This window comes from Leucopleurus acutus (assembly GCF_964270905.1).
Source record: "Leucopleurus acutus genome assembly, chromosome: 14".
Taxonomy (NCBI): domain Eukaryota; kingdom Metazoa; phylum Chordata; class Mammalia; order Artiodactyla; family Delphinidae; genus Leucopleurus; species Leucopleurus acutus.
Genome location: NC_139156.1, coordinates 53,621,000 through 53,640,841, shown reverse-complemented (window position 1 = coordinate 53,640,841; position 19,842 = coordinate 53,621,000). Strand labels below are relative to the sequence as shown.

The 19,842-nt window shown below is 49.4% G+C and overlaps 1 protein-coding gene across 1 annotated transcript; it reads left to right on the top strand.

Annotated features, from left to right (window-relative positions):
- The first annotated feature begins 212 nt into the window (after window positions 1-212).
- SFTPD (surfactant protein D) lies at window positions 213-12,282 on the top strand. Its single transcript, XM_082854190.1, has 8 exons — window positions 213-486; window positions 1,788-1,989; window positions 7,484-7,600; window positions 7,872-7,988; window positions 8,291-8,407; window positions 8,762-8,878; window positions 9,468-9,551; window positions 11,823-12,282. Exons 1-8 carry the CDS (start codon window positions 367-369, stop codon window positions 12,194-12,196), a joined length of 1,248 nt encoding a protein of 415 aa, XP_082710316.1. The 5' UTR covers window positions 213-366; the 3' UTR covers window positions 12,197-12,282.
- Window positions 12,283-19,842: the final 7,560 nt, after the last annotated feature.

Below are 19,842 nucleotides of genomic sequence, written 5' to 3'. Positions count from 1 at the left end.
GGCAACCAAGTTAAGGGGAGGCCATCCCATAAAAGGCAAGTGGGAGGCTGTCCTACATCTAGAGCAGGAAGCAAAAGAGTGGACTCTGCAGACACAAGCTGCTTTTGCAAGAGGTGGAGGTCATTGTACAACTTGCTGGTCTTCTCTGGACCTTGGATTCCCGGACATCTGTGAAATACAGACACTGATGCTGCCACTGAACTCACAGGGCTGCAGTGAGGTGCAGATGAAATCGTGGGCTGAGGGTGCTCTATGAACTCTAAGGTGATGCGTGTGTAGTTTTACAAACATCAGTGACAGGTGTCCAGGACCCAGGTGGGGTGAAATTGAGTGTGTCAACAAGGAAGTAAATTGCCCCACTTCTTGATGCGAGTTCTCGGAAAACCGGGGCTGGGAGGCTTACATTACAGGGCGTGTATAAAAAGCCAGTGCCTGCCCAGGAAACTCTATTTGCCTGGAGATTCTGGAGCCCTAGAGGAAGCAACAGTGAGTGTCTCTGTCCTTGCCTCTCATTCTGTTTTCCCAGTGTCTGGTGAATATCTTCCTGCCTGTCTGGGTGGTTTACCCTAGGGGTGTTGAGGAAGGCAGGTCTGTGCAGCTGCTCCCGTCTCGGAGGGTAGCTGTTGCAGGTGAGGGCACAATGGAGTACTAAGGAGCGCTCTTCATTCTGTTCCCTTTGCTCGGTGGGAGATGTGTTTCCTGGGCTGGGAGAGGTTGGGTGAGTTGGATGTGACATCCAACCAGACCTCAGATGCCATTGTCTGGAAGCCCCTGTGGAAAATGCAGCTCATCTTCCTCTTGGAAGGAGGTACTTCTCTGGCCAGGAAGCCTCTCCCCTCCCACTACCTCAGCCTGCCTGGTGACCCCCTGTCCTTTGAACAGGTCCTCAGGCTTTGTTCCCAGCCTCTGCAACTCCCATGAGCCCTTTCCATGCTCGTAACTTTACAGTTTCTCTCTGAGAGAGGAAAGAAGCCCAATGTTGGGCCCAGGTCCTGCACCCACCCTGACCTCACTTAATTCCTGAGTCCCTTTCCGATGGTAATCGGATGCGCTCTTGGACATCTGCTCTTTCCTCCCAGAGACTAGCCTTCCCCTGACTGTGCCTGTCTCACACGTCCCCTTCCTCCATGAGGCCCCTGTTCCAAGTCCTCTCAGGAGGCCTGGACAGGACTCTAGGTGTCCCATGGACTTTCCTCATGGAGCCCGGGAATGGCAGATCACCTGGCAAACATGCAGTCATTCACCCATCCAGTGCTCGGGACTCTGGCTTTTTCTCAGGCAGCCCTTGAGACCACCAGGACTAGTCCATCCAAGGCAGCAAGTGAGAGGAAACGAGTTTGTCTTGTCGGAATTAAGTCAACCAACTTACTGGTACAGAAAGGGAGAAGGAGGTCCAGAGATGGGAAGGGTCCTGCCCGAGAGCTCTCAGTGAGTCCTTCCTGATGTGACAGATGGCCTCAGTGAGGAATTCTACATCCTTGCCACAGTGCCCATGGCAGTGCCCAAGGGGAGGCACAAGAAGGGTTGACACAGAGCATCTAAGAATAGGTTCATGCTGCTGGTCACCCCCGTCAGAAGTCCAGCTGGTCAACTCATGTCCTCTCAGGCCAGACCTTATGCCCACCTTGTCCCTAAACTGCTTTCAGAGCCCCGCTGCTCTTGGCCCCAGAGCAGAGGAGAGGAGGTTGAGGAAGTGCTTCTCCCCACCTCCAGGAGCTAGGCCAAGCCCTAAAATCCACATCCTCGCACCAAAAGCATGTCCCCTCTCTTCCTGTTCCTCTGCCTAGGACATGCTTCTCCTCCCTCTCTCCACGCTGATTCTGCTCTCACAGCCCCCAAGGTCTCTGGGGGAAGAAATGAAGACCTATTCCCAGAAAACACTGGCCAACGCCTGCACCCTGGTCATGTGTAACCCTCCGAAGAAGGGCCTGCCTGGTCGTGATGGACGAGATGGGAGAGAAGGCCCCCAGGGCGAGAAGGGGGATCCAGGTAGAGCTGGGACCATGGGCTTGTCCTGTTGGGAAGGGGTGGGCATTGAAATTGTAACCAACCCAGAAACTCTGGATTTTCTGCTGTGTAAACCTTGGAGATGGTCTTCTTCATCCCGCATGGGTGGGTTTCCCCCAGATATCCAGCCCACTTAAAACACAGCCTTACTGGTTGGCAAAGACGGGCTGCCCCGAGCCCCCAGCTCCGTCAGCAGCTGCCCTGATTCCTCCCCTAGGATCTTGACTCCACCCACCCAAGAAGGAGCAAACAGTGAGTAAACGACTGGTATTTGGGGTCCTCTAGAACCGTACTCCAGAACTTAACTGTTGTTCATTCTGCTTAAATGGTGCCTCTGCAGGATGTTAAATATTTTTAATATGCAATTAAACTCTACTCCATGAGGGGTGGGAAAGGATGAGGCTCTGTGGCCCCATACTCAGGCCTGGTCAAAAGGATTTTCCCTAAATACATTATGGAGAGAGGAGAGAAGGAAAGGCAGCTGACATTTCTTTGTTCAGCCCCGTGCTTGGGTGTTCACTTGAGTGGTTTATTTAATCCCACCAAAAGTCTTACAAGGGATGTATTAATCTCATTTGATAGGTAGGAAAATTGTGACACAAAGGTGCTATATGAAACCCAACGTGGCAGATGAAAAGGACATGGGCTTCTGCATCAGACACATCTGTGCTCGACTGCTAGCTCCAGCTCCACAGCAGGGACCCCCAGAGACAAGCCACTCAGTGTCTCTGAGTCTCAGTTTGCTCATCTGTAGATGGGAATAATATCTACTATACAGCGACAAATAATTGAGCCAGGGCTTCATTTTCCTGTTGAGTCTTCAGGATAAAGTTGCATCTTCTTGCTGTACCAATCAGGTGAATTCTCCTGAGGTTTCCAAAGGTACTGATTATTAAGGGAATTGTCCGAGAAATACTGGCCCACAGGGGAGGATCTGGGTCTTACTGGCAAGAAGTGAGAATTCAATGAACCAGCAACAAGAACAAGGGGACCACCATGGCACTAGGCCAGGGCTATGCAGGGATCAACTGAGGTCTTTATCTTTCTGGAGTTTGCATTTTGGTTGGGGAGGAAGAAAACGAGCAGCATTTAAGCTGGAGAGAATAGGTAACATCCCCAGGCTTTGTAGGATAAGGGACAATTATCTGTCTGTCCTTAACAGACAGAAAGTAGTTCCCAACATAACTGGGCTGGGGCTTGGAGAAGGTTGCCTGGAAGTGAACTCAGGAGACGGGTGGTATTCAAGGTGCCAGCTCTCTCTAGCTCCCAGTGGGGCCCTGAACTGAATCCCGGGGCAGGGTGTGGGGTAGGGAGCCTTTCCTACAGTGGCTCTCTGAGCAGCATGGATGTGGCTGAGCCCCCCCCTTCTTGTGCGTTCCAAGCCTGGCCTTGGGTCGGTGCTTGGAGAGAGAACACTGCACAGCTGGACCAAGGACCAGGCTCCTCTCTGGCTCCTCAGTCCCAGGCACTTTAGTTATTCAACTGTTATGGGTCTGAGGATTTCCTGGAGATCAGAGCATCCTCAGAATCCTGACCCAGTAGGTCTGGGTGGGGCCAGAGTCTGCACTGGTGACAAGATTCTGATGCACGTGGTCCCAAGAACCTGCTGTAAAGGACAAGATGGGCCTGAGAGGAGAGACCCTTGGGCAGAGGTAGAGGGTGGAGCTGGGTCACTTGGTGATGCTCCAGACATTTCATGCAGGGCCAATAAGACCCGGACCCTGCTTGGGGGGCTGAATTTCCAAGGACAATTCCCTCATTCCTCAGCACCTCCAAGACCCCCGCCCGAAAGGATTCGGTGAGAGAGTCCTCCCAGGGGCGCACATCTCCCTTGGAGTAAAACCTCACACCCCACAGCAGTCCCCAAGACCACCCTCCACCCCTGCTGATCTCTCTGATCTCATTTCCTTCCACTCTTCCCACTGTCCCTGGGCTCTGACCACACTGGCTTGTCACTGGTCCCTAAGCACGCTTGGCCCCCTGCCTCCTCAGGGCCTTGCTCTTTCCACACACATCCCCATGGCTCACTCCTCACCTCCTTCATGGCTTTAGTCACAGACAGAGTCCTTCTCTGGCCCTCCTATTGGAAAGAGAACACTGCACGGCCCCACCAATACTCTATGCTTTATTTTTCCTCTGTGGCACTTATTCTGATCTTATAAATTATCATATGTTGTACATTTTAATTTTGATTATCTATTTCTATGCAGTTGAGTTTAAGTTCCATGAGGAAGGGATTTGGTTTTTGTCTGCTTTTTCACTAATAAAATCCCAGCATTTAGGACAGTGCTTTGTACCTAGTAGAAGCTCAGTGAATACTTGTGGAATAAATGAATGTAAATTGCCAAGACAGGAGGAATTTTAATACAGTTACGACTGGCCAAATCGGTGGTGCATAAAACTTCACTTCGGGTGGCAGTAAGGTACAGGGCTAGGACTTCGGGGGATGCTAGGATGCAAAATGAGTGCTTTGGGAGGCATGGTTCTTGCTGCTGAAAAGGGTGCTCTCATGGCCTCCACAGTTTGTGCACAAGGATGGGCAACCTCTAATGCTCCCCTCTAAGGAGTGGCTTTTTTCCCATGTACCTGCTGCCACCCCGGCCAGTGGGGAGCCCAAGAGAGGCTTGGCCTGGGGCCAGGATGTCTCTGCCTGAGCACGGCACACTGTGGGATTGGGATGCGGGGGCCCATCCTCTATGCTTCCATTTCACGCCTAGTGAGGATCGTAACTAAAAGCAGAACACGATGCCCAGCACAGAAGCTCTCAGCCACCCATCAAATGCACAGTCTCCCACCACCAGCACATGCTTGGCCCAGGCAGGCCCTGGCCTTTCTTACCCTGGGGCACAGTTTCCAAATCTGAAATGTCACCTCTCTTCTCCTTGAAATCCTGTTTCCTCCGACTATGTGTGTGTGCTGGGGTTGGAGGTGCTGGGATGGGATGAGGGACATCTCATAAACTGTCTTCCTCGCTTGTTACCCATGCCTCACAGTTTAAAATTCAGTGACAAATCCCTTGCAGACCAGGACCTGGTGCTAACATTTACATCCTGCTCAGTGCTAAGCAGAAAGTTATGTTCCATACTTCGTTTCCCAGCGAACAAATAAATGAAACAATGAGGAAATGAACAAATAAGTGAATGAATAAGTTAGCAGCACCTGACAGGTGTCATTTCTTCTCTTGTTTTTTTGCACATGAATGCTTTATTCACAACAGCCAAAGGATGGAAACAACCCATGTGTCCATCAGCGTTTATCCGTGGTGAATGGATAAACAGAACGTGTTGTGTTCATACTCTAGAACATTACTCAGCCACACAAAGGAATGAAGTGCTGAGATGTGCTACAAACTGGATAAGCCTCAAGAACGCCACTCCGAGTTAAAAAAGCCAGACACAAAAGCTCATATATTGTATGTATTTACATAAAATGTCCAGAATAAGTAATAGAGACAGAAGCAGAATAGTGGTAGCCGGGCCTGGGAAGAAGCAGGGACAGAGTGATAACGGATATGAGGTTTTCTTTGGGGTTGATGAAATATTTTTGAACTAAATAGAGGTGGTAGTTGCACAACGTTGTGAATGTGCTAAACGCCAATGACTTGTAAAATTTAAAAAGGTTAATTTTAGGGAATTCCCTGGCGGTCCAGCGGTTGGGACTCAGCCCTCTCACTGCTGGGCCCCAGGTTCGATCCCTGGTCAGGGAACTGAGATCTCACAAGCTGCACACGCAGCCGAAAAAAAAAAGGTTAATTTTATATTATGTGAATTTCATCTCAGTGAAAGAATAACCAAACTCACAATTTTACACAGAGTGTAAAATTCTTAAATCGAGGTAGATCTCATATAATTTCAGACTTGGGCAGTCTTTCTTGAGGTAACAAGTTTAAAATGTTTGGTCATTTTTCCAATAAAAAATAATATGTGTAAAAAAATAATAATAATAAGTGGTCACTAAAGATAAAAAGAAGAAAATTAAAAATACCTTAATTGCACCACTTAGAAACAGCAACTGTTAACACTTTTGTATGTGCTGTTCTTGTGGTTTAGCCAATGTGTTTTATGTGTGAACACGCCCTACACATTCATGGACGTATTTAGGAAACAGAATCATATTAAATAGAGTGTTTATAGCATACTTTTATCACTTAATGATGCATAATAATTTGGTCTAATTTCTATAGTTTTAAGAGCATGTTACATAGCTTTTTCTCTTCTTTTTATTACAGTATAATTGATATATAATATTATATTACTTTCAGGTGAACCACATAATGATTTTATATTTGTATATATTGTGAAATGATGATAAGGCTTATGAAAATCCATCCACACACACAGCTACAATTTTTCATGTGCGTGATGAGAACTTTTATGATCTACGCCTTTAACAACTTTCAAGCGTGCAACACAGTATTATTTACGATAGTAACCTTGCTGTACATTACATTCCTAGGACTCATTTATTTTATAACTGGAAGTTTGTACCTTTTGACTACTTTCACCTGTTCTGCTCACTCCCCAACCCCACCTCTAGCAACTACCAATCTGTCCTCTGTATCTATGAGCACGCTGTTTTGTTCATTTGTTTTTTAGATTCTACATGTAAGTAAGATCGTACGGTACCTTTCTCTGTCTGATATATCTCACTTAGCATGATGCCCTCAAGGTTCACCCAGGTTGTTGCAAATGGCAAGATTTCATTCCTGTTTACAGCTGAATAATGTTCCATTGTATATACGCCTTGCATTTTCTCCATCCATTCATCTATCCATGAATACCTAGGCTCTAGGCCACCTCCACTTGGCTACTATAAACAATGCTGCAATGAACTTGGAGGCACATAAATCTTTTTGCGTTAGTGTTTTCATTTTCTTTGGTTAAATACACAGAGATTGAATTGCTGGATTGCATGGTAGTTCTATTTTTAATTTTTTAAGGAACTTACATACTGTTCTCCACAGTGGCTGTGCCAGTTTACATTCCCACCTACAGTGCACAAAGGTTCCCTTTTCTCCACACCCTCCAACACCTGTTATTTGCTGACTTTTTGATAATAGCCATTCTCACAGGTGTGAGGTGGTAGCTCATTGTGGTTTTGATTTATATTTCTCTGGTGATTAGCATCTGGTGTCACTTCTGATATAAACTTTGGTTCTGGGAAGGGGGAGGGCAAGGAGTCCATGATCAAGGGCAAAAGCTGACAGGCTTGCCTGCTATAAATACTGTGGCCTTGGGGCAGGGGAAGGTGCGTTGTATGGAAAGTCAGGGCAGGTCTTGGTTTGATCTGCCTCCAGCTCTGGCAAGCCTGTTTCTTCACCTGTAAAATGAGGATGTGGATGCCCATTTCCTGGATCACCACTGGACCGGGTCTTGTGGAGGTCAAGTGTCTACACCTTATAGAAACCTGAAGGAATATCCTCTGGCTCCTCCGGGGCCTGGGGCCAGGTTTATGCCCATTTTTTCTGCTGCCACAGGTTTACCAGGACCTGTAGGAGAAGCAGGGATGCCTGGACCAGCTGGCCCAGTTGGGCCCAAAGGGGACAATGGCTTTGCTGGAGAACCCGGGCCAAAGGGAGACACCGGACCACCTGGTGAGCAGCTGGGCATGGAATGCAGATGTCTGCAGGTGGTGTGGTGTCGCTAGGACATGCCGGTAGGCATGCACAGATTCTACCCCAGGAAGGAGGCAGAAGGCTGTTTCCAAGGTGGCGCTGGGTTATTTCAGGGAAGACTGGAGCTGCTGTGGGGCAGCACCTCTAGGAGGATGCTGCCTCTCAGACTTCTATTACTGCCCTCATCTTTTAGGCACTCCCACTTCCAAGGAGATTCAGTGTCACTAACTGGGCTGGTCCTTTTCCCCAGGGCCTCCAGGACCTCCAGGTATGCCTGGTCCAGCTGGAAGAGACGGTCCCTCAGGGAGGCAGGGGAACATAGGACCTGCAGGTGCACCAGGCCCCAAAGGCGAGACTGGACCCAGTGGTATGTGATGGGTGTGGGAAGGAGGCGTGGCAGTCTGTGATGGGGCCGAAGGCATGCGCACAGTGCCTGGAAAAGCCCGGACCATCTGCCGCAGGTAGGCCTTGCCAGGGTCTCTCTCTGCAGATTCCCACACTGACCGTATTTCCCCGATACCCTCCCCAGAGGAGGCAAGGCATTAAGGAGCACCGTCTCCCAGTTCATTCTCTCACCTGGAGCTGTGGGTGAAAAGCTCCACTTCCGAGGCAATGCTAAGTGCTGAGCACACTCTCAGCCGTGTTCGTCCCAATTTGTTCCTTCCTCAGGAGGAGTGGGTGCCACGGGCTTGCAGGGCTCCCCAGGGGCAAGAGGCCCTGCAGGTCTTAAAGGAGAGAGAGGTGCCCCCGGTGAACGCGGAGCCCCTGGAAGTGCTGGGGCAGCAGGTGAGTGATGGAAGCTGGGCTGGGCTCCTGTTCCCCTGTGCCCACCATCACCACGCGCCAGGTCAGAGCTAGCACTCCAGGGCGACAGCCAGTGTTGGGCTCTGGGAACTGTCTGTCTCTAGGGAGAGGGTAGGGCGAGTAGCAGGGACCATCTATGTACAGGGAAGGTTGGTTGTTGGGTGACAGGGACAGTCAGTACACAGAGAGGATGCAAGGCTGGGTTCAGGGCACAGAGGGACATATGTATATGGGGAGGGTGTATTGCTGGACGATAAGATAGTCCATGTACTGGGGGAGGTGAAAATGCTAGAAAATGTGTTCAGAACTCACCCAACTCTTCTTCTCTGATCCCAGGGCCTTCTGGAGCCATGGGTCCACAGGGACCTCCAGGTGCCAGGGGCCCCCCAGGACTGAAGGGGGACAGAGGTGCTCCTGGAGACAGAGGAGCGAAGGGAGAGAGTGGACTCCAAGGTAAGGAAGATCTGGGGGCCCCACAAGGGCACAGGTGGGACGGAGGGTGGGAGGAGGCCCTCCCGGGCCCTCCTCTCAGGTGTCCCCCTTAGTTACAGGTGGGGGGCTGGAAGTCAAAGCGGACGCTGGTCTTAGCCTCTATGACTCGCTGGAGGGCAACCTGAGCAGTTTTTCTATCTGATCTTTGGGACGAGCACACCTCCCTTCCCAATTCATCAGATAGCTTTGAACTTCAAATAACCCAGTGGATGGGAAGTACTTGAGCTACATGTATTCCTCTACTCCCACCCCCAAAAGGAAGTGTTATCAGGTTCCTAGAATTTGGAATTACAGTGTCACCTGGTTCAGTGTCAGTGTGGTGCAGGGACCTGCTCAGGGAACAGTGTTCATAGCAGAAACATAGGAAATCCTGTGGGCAGCACAGGCCCACCTATGTCAGCAGATGTGGGCTTCCTAGGGCTCCGTCCCAGTTCTTTACCACCACCCCCAATATGTGTCTGCAACTGGGTACCCTTCCCTTGAGGCCCGGGCTCTGAGCTGATCCCAGGCTGTGCTGGACCTTTCTTCACTCGACCTCTCTGCCCTGCAGACATCACTGCTCTCCAGCAGCGGATGGAGACCTTACAGGGACAGCTACAACGCCTCCAGAATGCTTTCTCTCATTATAAGAAAGGTGAGTTCCTGGACCTGAACCTGAACCAGACACCAATGGTGGGCCTCATCCTAGGTCTGGGTCTTGGCTTGGAGTTGGCTGGGCTTGGGTCTAAAATTGAACTTGGCTGGGACCTTGTTTAGGACTGGACCTGGAACTGGGGCAGGCAGTGGGGCTAAGGATGGGCTGGGACACAGCAGTGCAGCCACGTACTCCAGGAGCTGCAAGGAGCTGCAAGGGAAAAGGAGGAGAATGCAGTCCTTGTCACCAATGCAGGAGACCTTCACCCCTGCCTACTCTGGGCATGTCCCTATGATAGACAAGGGGACACCCAACCCACGATGCATCTCTTCCCTCTGTGGAGCCAGGTATGCAAGTACCCAGAGATGCATTTGCACAGCCCAGGCAGCAGAGAATCCAGACATAGTCCTGTGAGCAGGGGCTGGGATGCTGCTCATGGGATTCAAGTCTGGTGGGGCCCAACCTTGCTGTGTGGCCACTGAGTATCTCACCCTAAAGATGCCCCTGGGTCTGGGGCAGGGTGCCTCCAGTCTCTGGCCAGTGCTGGACTCTCCCTGCATCTCCTTGGGTGTTTAAAGCAGAGATTCTTCCCTAAGCCTGGAATCCTAAGGAGGCAGAGGCCTCCTGGAGTGCGCACCTGACTGCCCGGTGCCTTTGGGACTCTCTGCCTCAGTCCCCAACTGCCCCTCCCCCTTCTCTGCTTTCCCTGACATCAGCTTTGAGTCCACATCATTCATCAAACCTCATGATCCAAAAAAAGAAGAGTTTTCTGAAGGAGTAGAGCATAAAGGGGTGGGATATAGGGTTGGTTCCTAAGGGCTCAAGCCAACTAAGTACCTAAGTAGTAAGGATGAGAGTTCCAGCGTTTGACGTTCTCCTCCCTCTACAAACATATTTGCATACCCGTTCCCTTGCTCATAGGCACACTGATGTAAACAAAGGAGAACATGAGCATAGGCACCGGCCACATGTGTGGGTACTTAAACACCATCGCTCACTCCACACCATCTACATACATGTGCACACAGGCACACGTATGCACACACAAATATGCACACCCATCCAGATGGACCTTAATTCCACCTGTGTACCTCCAGATGGATATATGGGCATATTCACGCATGCACAGGCACACCCACCCAGATGCATGGGACATAAACCCAATTATGGCGCATGAACTTGCACTGACCTTGTCCAGGGCTGCTCTGGGTGCCATCCTGACCCCGTGGAGAATCTGGCCTCTGAGTCCTTGTTGAAACTACTCAGAGGAGAAGGGCAGTGGGTCAGGGTGTAGTCTGGGTTCCTACCCAGTCCAGTGAGCCCTCTTAGGAGCCCTGAAGATTTCCATGCATGAGCCTAGAAGTCACAGGGATGGGGATAGGATGGAGTAATAAGAGATACTTAACATGTCACACAGGCGATGCTTTTATGTAGTGTACACCTGCTTTAGAAATAAGGAATGGGAAACCCTGAAAAGGGAAGTGACTTTCCCTTGCCCACCTGGACCATCATTGTCAGGTTGGGGCTGAACACGTGGCCTTCTGACTCCCAAACAGGGGTCTCTCCAGCGCCGATCCCACTCCTGCCCCCCATTCCCACACACACCTCTCAGAAGCCTTCATCCCCTGCCCAGCGGTCCAGGGAGGCTGACTGGCTGGGGCATCACCCGTAAGCATATCAAGAGGCCAACACTGGGCTGCCCCCAGTGCAGAGATTAGCATTACGCTGCTCTCAGATGCCCCACCCTCTCCTCTCCTTTCCCCTCACCCCTTCACACAGCACAGACCCCCTTCTGACAACCCCACATGCCCAGCCATCATGCAGGGGTGAGAGCGAGCCCCCTGCATGGTGTTTCCCACACTCTTAGGAACTGCCCTGGGCAGCACAGTGTCATTTCCCTGGCCAAAGTCATTCCAATCTACACAGTAATTGAAAAACCAATTCTGGCATATGACATGGGGAGGAACAGAAAGTGCACGTCTAAGCTTTAGTGTCACATCCAACAAGGTTTGATCCTCACTCTACATTTGACATCTGTGTGACTTTGGGCCTCTTACGTAAGCTCCCCGAGTTCCAGGGTCCTCACCTGTAACTGGAGACCACAGCACCACTCACAGGGCGCATCGTGGAGCCAGGGCTGCTCTGGAACCAGTGCCTCGCTTCCATCCTATCTGGTGCCCTGGTACCCTGGATGGGAGGCTGGGGGGCTCTGGTTGGAGCACAAAGGTCCAGGTGCTGCCACACCCCAACTTGACTCTCCTCTTCCCCTAGTGGACCTCTTTCCCAGTGGCCGGGGTGTCGGGGAGAAGATCTTCAAGACGGGAGGTTTTGAAAAAACTTTTCAGGATGCACAGCAGATATGCACACAGGCCGGGGGACAGATGGCCTCCCCACGCTCTGCAGCCGAGAACGAGGCCTTGAAACAGCTGGTCGCAGACCAGAACAAGTCTGCTTTCCTGAGCATGACCGACAACAAGAAGGAAGGCACGTTCACCTACCCCACAGGGGAGCCCCTGGTGTATTCTAACTGGGCCCCCGGGGAGCCCAACAACAGAGACACAGAGAACTGTGTGGAGATCTATCCCGATGGCACGTGGAACGACAAGGCCTGCGGAGACCGGTGCCTCGTGATCTGCGAGTTCTGAGCCCCCGGGGAGGGTGGGGCACTGCCCAGAGCTGTGTGCTGCCCATGTCCCAATAAAAAGGTGACCCTCAGGCCTTCCCTGGTGGTGCAGTGGTTAAGAATCCGCCTGCCAGTGCAGGGGACACGGGTTCGAACCTTGGTCCGGGAAGATCCCATGTGCCACGGAGCAACTAAGCCCGTGCGCCACAACTACTGAGCCTGTGCTCTAGTGCCCGCAAGCCACAACTACTGAAGCCCACACGCCTAGAGCCTGCGCTCCGCCACAAGAGAAGCCACCGCAATGAGAAGCCCGTGCACTGCAACAAACACCCAACGCAGCCAAAAATAAATAAATAAATAAAATTTATAAAAAAGAAAAAAAAAAAGGTGACCCTCTGCTGGCCAGGGCTTCTCCACAGAGCCATGGGTGAGCCCAGCAGGCAGGGCTGCTATGGAACGCCTCCCTCAGAATAAAGTTTGAAACTGGCTTCACACCAGGAAGACCTATCAGAGGAAAAGGGGGCCAGCCTGCTTTCCCAGGGCAAGGGCTAAAATGAGATCTCCAAGACCTTCCTGTTGCAAAATCCAGCGTCCCCTCCTCTGCCCTCCACCTCCTCCAGCCATGGGCTGCATTTGACCCAGCTGATCACTGCCTCCTCCTTCCCTTTTCCTCTTGTGCTTGCAATTTTCTTATCTTTCTGGCTGCTCTGCACCGGTCTCATCCCTCCTCCTCTCCTGGACTGATCCACAGAGGAGCTCGGGAGCCTCAGCTCCAGCTCCCCTCTCTCCTTATTCTCGCTCCAGGCTTGGGCTCATTCTCTCCCACGGCTTCAAATCCTTTCTATTGATACCTCCCCCATGTAGAGCCCTGTTCAACACCTCCCCCCGAACCCCAGACTCCTCCAGCCAATGCAATCTGGAGCCCCGGGGCTGGGAGGTCTCAGTGTCTGCCTCTTGCTTCAAGCCCTGAGCCTAGGAAACTGCACAGTTACAGAGGGATGACCTGGCAGGGAGGCACCTTCCTCTCTGGCCAGATTGAGTGGCCTTACACCCAGTAGACTCCCCTCACCCCTGACCGCCCAGGATCTCTCTCTACCCATGACAGTGTGACTGTGGTTGGCTCAGGGGAGAACATACCATCTGCACCGTCCTAATCCCTTCTGAAATGTCAGACACAGAGGGTGCCCAGCCATGTTCAAATTCATCCCCAAACCTCTTCCTGCCTGGCAGTTCCGGGAATGTTCTCCACTCTGCCTCAGAGATAATCTACTCAAACCCTTCTCATTTTACAGACATGGAAACTAAGACACAGAGAAGGAGGGAACTTGCACAGGTAGTACCGGTGCTACAGCTCATGAAAAAGGCCATCTGACCCCAGAGCTTATACTTCTGGCCCGTAAATTTTTAGGCCAAAGGCCTCTGTATATTTAGTTGATTTTATTGACACACTGCTGCAAAGGAAGATTTAAATGACGTCTGTGCTTAAGAAATTGGAATGACGCCTGGATGAACCATAGGCTCATGGGAGGGGGCAACGAATACCCCTCCCCCAGACAGGAAACCTACCACTCTTTCCTTTGCTCCCAGGCACCAGGAGGACTGCCCTCTCTGGCCCTTTCTGAATGGGACCCCCGAGCCCTACCCGTCTTCCCAACACTCTTGCAGCCACACTTCATATATGGGACAGCACATCTGAGAACAAAAGCCACACATCTCAACAGCATGCAGCTCAGCCTCCCTGTTCATATCTTTCCCCGGTTACTTGAAAAAATCCCCAATTCCTGGCAGCTTCTGAAACATAAACAGTTACACGATAATGAGCAAACAACTCTCCAGTACAAAGGCCTGGAGCTTAGAACAGACTTATTTGCTTTTATTGCAAATAAGAAAAACAACTGGATCTAGTTAAGCCAAAAAGAGGGTGTTCTTAAAGAACAGAGGATTCTGAATTGACTTACGAAGGACTGGGGGCGCACAGGCACCGCTGTGCCACCTCCCTGGCTTCTGCCTCTCTCTGCCCATCCTCACCTCTTTCCCTCCTTTACACACCAGCTTCCTCCACCCGCGTCCAGGTCTCTCGTGTGTCCCAGAGATCAGAAACTCTTGCTTGATATCAATTCAAAACTATGTAGAAATGCATCTACTTGTCTCAGATGCCCACCTCTGATCCAATCAGCTCACCCTGGGGGCTGGGGAGGAGCCACACTGTACAGTATGGCCACTGGGATCCTTGCGAGGTCATGGTGGTCTGGACAATGCTCTATGGGTGATCACTACTCATCCCAATATGTAAGCCAAGCCTATTTCTTGACAAGAGGGAAGGAAAGAGTGGTAGAACTATGTGACTCCATAGGAAGAAAAAAAAATCTCCTGTGTTGTTGAAGGCCGGGAACGCTGAGACCCCAAAGCCTAGGAGGAAGCTTCAGATCAACCTGCACCACGGGCCGCGGGGCTCTGGTTTGCTTTCCAGCGCGGAGAATAAGTAAGGTGGGTCATTTGGGTTCTGCAGACACAGCCCGATTAAAGCAGAGGATCGAGGCAAGTATTTCAGAAAATGCAGGTCCTTACCCATTCTTGAGCACAGAGGTCTCTCCTACACCATCATTCATGGGCAAAGGTCAACATAGAACTTAAACAATGTCAGCCCCACCCCAACCATAGTAGCCGTGTCCCTAGTTTGGTAGCCTAGGTGCCAAATGAAGCCAGAGCTGTGTGACCCTTATTCTCAAGAGATGTTATGACACTCGCAATGCCAGGTGACATCATGGGAGCAAGCTGGGAGCCTTCCATACCTGGAGAGGGGACAACGACACGAGGAAGTCCCTGTTTTATAGTATATTCTCAAGTTGCGTCCTGGTTCTCAACCCTCCTGTCACCAGATCAGCCCACATCCCATACTGAGCAGCCTATGGGAAGCCCGCTGATGTTTACTTTTCTAGGATTCTATCTTTGTTCTGAATTCCACTGACATAAAACACGGGTATTGGGATTTCCCTGGTGGTGCAGTGGTTAAGAATCCACCTGACGATGCAGGGGACACGGGTTCAATCCCTGGTCCGGGAAGATCCCACGTGCTGTGGAACACCTGAGCCCGCGAGCCACAACTACTGAGCCCACGCACCGCAACTACAGAAGTCCAGATGCCTAGAGCCCGTGCTCCGCAACAAGAGAAGCCACCGCAATGAGAAGCCCGCGCACCGCAACAAAGAGTAGCCCCCGCTTGCCGCAACTAGAGAAAGCCCGCGTGCAGCAGCGAAGACCCAAGGCAGCCAAAAAATATATAAATTAATTAATTTTAAAAATACTTAACTTTGAGAAACAAACAAATAAATAAATAAGTCACTGGCATTTGAGTTGCTTACATTCAGAGCATTCTCAATCACTATTGCCTTCCAGATGTCCTTAATTCAAGTTTAATCGTGTACTGGATCTTTTTGGGTTACTCGTGTTTTATATAGTAGAGCAAAGATACCAGGTACCTATCAGAAGAAATAAAAATATTAATTTATATGCCAAAGACTTATCCAGGCACTGGATACACAGATGGAAACAGCTGGTCATGCCCTCACATATGCTACAGGCCTGCACTTCCTTAACATTAGAGGTCAGCTGTAGAATTGCGCTTCAGCAACGGGCAGTGAGGGTACCCAAGGGGTAGAGTGGGAATGAGTGGATGGATTATAGAGCCTTTGAACCAGGAGAATAGAGGAGAGCCATCTTCTTGTGAAGGCACCAAGATACTCAGAGACCAAGACACTTATTATTGTTCAATCTAATTGCCTGTGACTATTAGGCCTCTGTATAGCTAATAACTGGTACCTTTTGGTAGATTTTATTGTTTTTCACTGTTTCAATAAGAGAGGCCTTATGGAGGCAGGCGTTACCCTGTGACATGTATTCCTTCTGGATGGAAGCAGTTGAGGGCAAGTGCACATTTCTGAAATGCCCAATTTTCTGCTGCCCTGGTGAGCACAGAAGTGTTGGTGGTTATTAAGTTGGACGAGCCAGGATTCTGGACACCTGAGCAAATGGATGGAAAACAACTGCCCTTGGGGATCACCCAGATTCACTTGGATTTTGACTGGGGTTTGGGGGGTGTTACTGCAGCATGTGTAGCCCATCCCTACTGGATACATTTTGAATACTCACATATTTGATCTCCATTTACTTAAGCAGTATAGTCTCTCTCAGACTGCCTGGAGGCACAGAAGGACTCAAGAGGGCCCTGCCTGAGCAGAATGGTACTTTTCCTATTTATTTAGTAAGGAGACAGAATGAATCAAGTGAATAAGTAGAAGAGTTGAATGAATGAAATCCTTAATTCCTGCTTATAAGTCTATTCGTAGGCCTGAAGAAAGTGCCTTCAAGATGCTTCCAGGCTCTTTGATATGAGGAAATAGCACCATGACCTCACTGCCAGACTTTCTGCACATTTATTAACCCCCTGAATACTTCATTCATTTCAGGGGTAAGTGGCTGGGGCCAGGCCAGGGCCAAAATGTCAGATGACAACTTCAGGCCAAGCAAACGCATCCTGTGACCAGAAAGATGGCCCAGGGCAGGAAAGGGAAGAAAACCAGTGGTGGGTTTTGTGCAAGCCTGGGATGCCTGGTCCCCAGCTACAGAGAGTCTGAGAGGGATGTGAATTCTCCAAAGATTCAATCCCCCCAAAAAAGAGTGATTGAGGCTGTGAGGACTTCATCAAATGATTCCAAAGCTCTGATGAAAGAATAAACATCTTAGAACAGTCATAAACATTAATTTAAAAACATAAGGAGAGCTTCCCTGGTGGCGCAGTGGTTGAGAGTCCGCCTGCCTATGCAGCGGACGCGGGTTCGTGCCCCGGTCCGGGAAGATCCCACATGCCGTGGAGCGGCTGGGCCCGTGAGCCATGGCCGCTGAGCCTGCACATCCGGAGCCTGTGCTCCGCAGCGGGAGAGGCCACAACAGTGAGAGGCCCGCGTACCGCAAAAAAAAAAAAACAAAAAAAAAACATAAGGAGAATGGACGTGGTCATTTTATTTTAAAGGGTTTTAGAAAGCTAACATAGTTACAACAGTGTATTACTGACACAGGACTAGATAAAACAATGTAAAGAACCACAGACTCCAAAAACGGGTCCAAATATACATATATATACATATATATCTTATATATGCCTGATAAAAATAGAAATAGAATACCCAAATTGTAGGAGAATAATGAATTGTTCAATTAGTAATACTGAATTAAAAAGTTAAGCATTTGGAAGAAAAATGAAGTCAGATTCTTTTAGTTATATATCAAAATCAGAAGAAAATGTAAGTAATGGTTTATGTAGTCTTAGAAGGGAAAAGAGCTATCTAAGACTATCAGAGAAGAAAATCCAAATAAAATATTGATATATCTACACACAAAAATATAGAAAACGTCTCTGCCAAAAAGTAAAACACAACATAAAATCAGAAAAGTCTGATTTATTTGCAAAGTACATAACAGATAAATCAATAAGAAAATTAATATCTAAGTAGAAAAAATGGGATAAGTAAGAATGGGACGAGGGAATTTATAAAAGGAGAAATACTGATGGCCAATAGTATGGAAACATGAAAAAATGCACAATCTTAGTAGTAATTAAATTAATTAAATTAAATTAAATTAATCAAGTTAATCAGTAATAAGTATCTAAAATCTATGAGCTATAGTTAAAGCTATAGTCAGAGGAAAATATACTTTACTTTTGTTATGAAAAATTAAAAAACCATAAAAAGGTGCACTGAAAATAATTGAATTGAGTGTTCATCTTTTTTTTTTTTTTTTGCGGTACGCGGGCCTCTCACTGTTGTGGCCTCTCCCGCTGCGGAGCACAGGCTCCGGACGCGCAGGCTCAGCGGCCATGGCTCACGGGCCCAGCCGCTCCGCGGCATGTGGGATCTTCCCGGACCGAGACACGAACCCGTGTCCCCTGCATCGGCAGGTGGACTCCCAACCACTGCGCCACCAGGGAAGCCCGAGTGTTCATCTTTTTAAAACAAATTTTAAAAACAACAAAAAATAAAGGCCAAAACAAATAAATATAAAAGTGAAATTAATGCAATATTTAAAAAATAAAAGAAATGATCAATTAACCCAGAAACCAGACGTTTTAAAAGGCAAATTAGAAAAATATATCCTGATAAATCTATGTAAAAAAACCCAAAAAGACAAAACACCAACAGGCAGAGTAGTAGAGATAAAACAGGTGCTATAACCACAAACATGAGAAAGATTAAGAGAACTTTAAAACAATATATTCATCTCCTTTCAGGCACTGGTCATAATTAAACAGGGCAAGGATGAAGGGAATTTGGCATCTCTCCTCAGCCCTCCCTTAACCTTTACTTTGTGGCTTGGGGTCAGATTTGACACCTGTTGCCCTGGGGCTCCACGGGGTTGACAGCTCCCTGGTCAGGGAGGAGGAAAGTGGCACTGCTTTTTCTCTTATCTGGAATTTAGCCCATAGCCTCAGTGCATTGATCTAGAATGACCATGTAACTGTGAGCATGGTCTTAAGCTGTCTGGGTCCAGGGTGCCAGAGACGTGTGGTCACCCAGTGGGCGAGGACATCTGGCCCTGCAGGGTAGGGACTGTTAGGCAAAGGCATTCCAAGGGAGTGTAGCAACCCGGGGAAAGAGGGAGGAGAGGAAAACGGGATCATCTGAAGTCGAAGACAAGGGGCTCACGGGACCCCGCCTCTCACCTGGCTCGCCATATGAGCTCTGAGTTTGCTGGCCCTGTCTTAGAGACACCAGCAGAGGGCAGCAGGAGGCTGTAGCTGGCGGGGTACAAAGCCACTGAACCCAATAACCCGAGAACGGAGGCTGTGCCCACAGCCGTATTCCAAAATAAATTTGACTGCTTCTCTCATTGATCCAGCTTGGAGCTGAGTCAAGCTCCAGAGAAGGGAGTTGGGTCACACTCATCTGGGGGGAGGACTTAGATTCAGTCATTCATTTGTTCATTCTTTTCTTTATTCAACAGTTATTGAGTGTGCATGTGGTTCCCAGTCCTTTTCTAGGCCCTGGGACTGCAGAGGTGAGTGATCGAATTTCCTAATAATCACAAGAGCAGCAAGAATGAACGCCTGCCTGCAGTTCCTGCAGGCCAGTGCTAACTTCAGTGCCTTATTTGTATGGTTCATTTATCCCTCATGAAAACCCTGTGGGGTGAGCACTATTATTATTCCAATTTTACCAAGAAGGCAACTAAAGCACAGAGAGTGTATGTGACTTGCCCAGGGTCACACAGCTACAATGTGGTAGAGCCAGGGTTTGAATCCAGGCGGTCTGGCTCTTCATTGACTTTGCTACACTGACATAACTTAAACAAGTAAAATGGTCAAGTTGATTTCAGGTGACTATAATTGCTAATAAGAAAATAAAATAGGACATCATAATGGTGACTGGGGCTGGGTCAACCTTGATTCAGTGGTCAGATAAGGATTTTGGGGTGGGGGGTAGTGGTGACATACAATCCAAGACCTGGCAGGGGCGGAGGATCATATTAGCACCCAGACGGTCTCTGTTGAGCCCTAGCGGGTCCCAGCACACAACTCACAGCCGCTTGCGGACCCTTGAGTCCATAACCAAGAACCCAGAGCCCCTGGAACCACTCAGAGACAATGGTCCTCAGTGAAGGGTGTGCAGAGAG

Bases quoted from the DNA above. Each gene is read 5' to 3' on its own strand.
- SFTPD (XM_082854190.1), top strand. From the start codon at position 367: ATGCGAGTTCTCGGAAAACCGGGGCTGGGAGGCTTACATTACAGGGCG. The intron at 487-1,787 runs GTGAGTGTCTCT...TCCTCTGCCTAG, and splicing joins GAGCCCTAGAGGAAGCAACA to GACATGCTTCTCCTCCCTCT. The intron at 7,601-7,871 runs GTGAGCAGCTGG...CCTTTTCCCCAG, and splicing joins GGGAGACACCGGACCACCTG to GGCCTCCAGGACCTCCAGGT.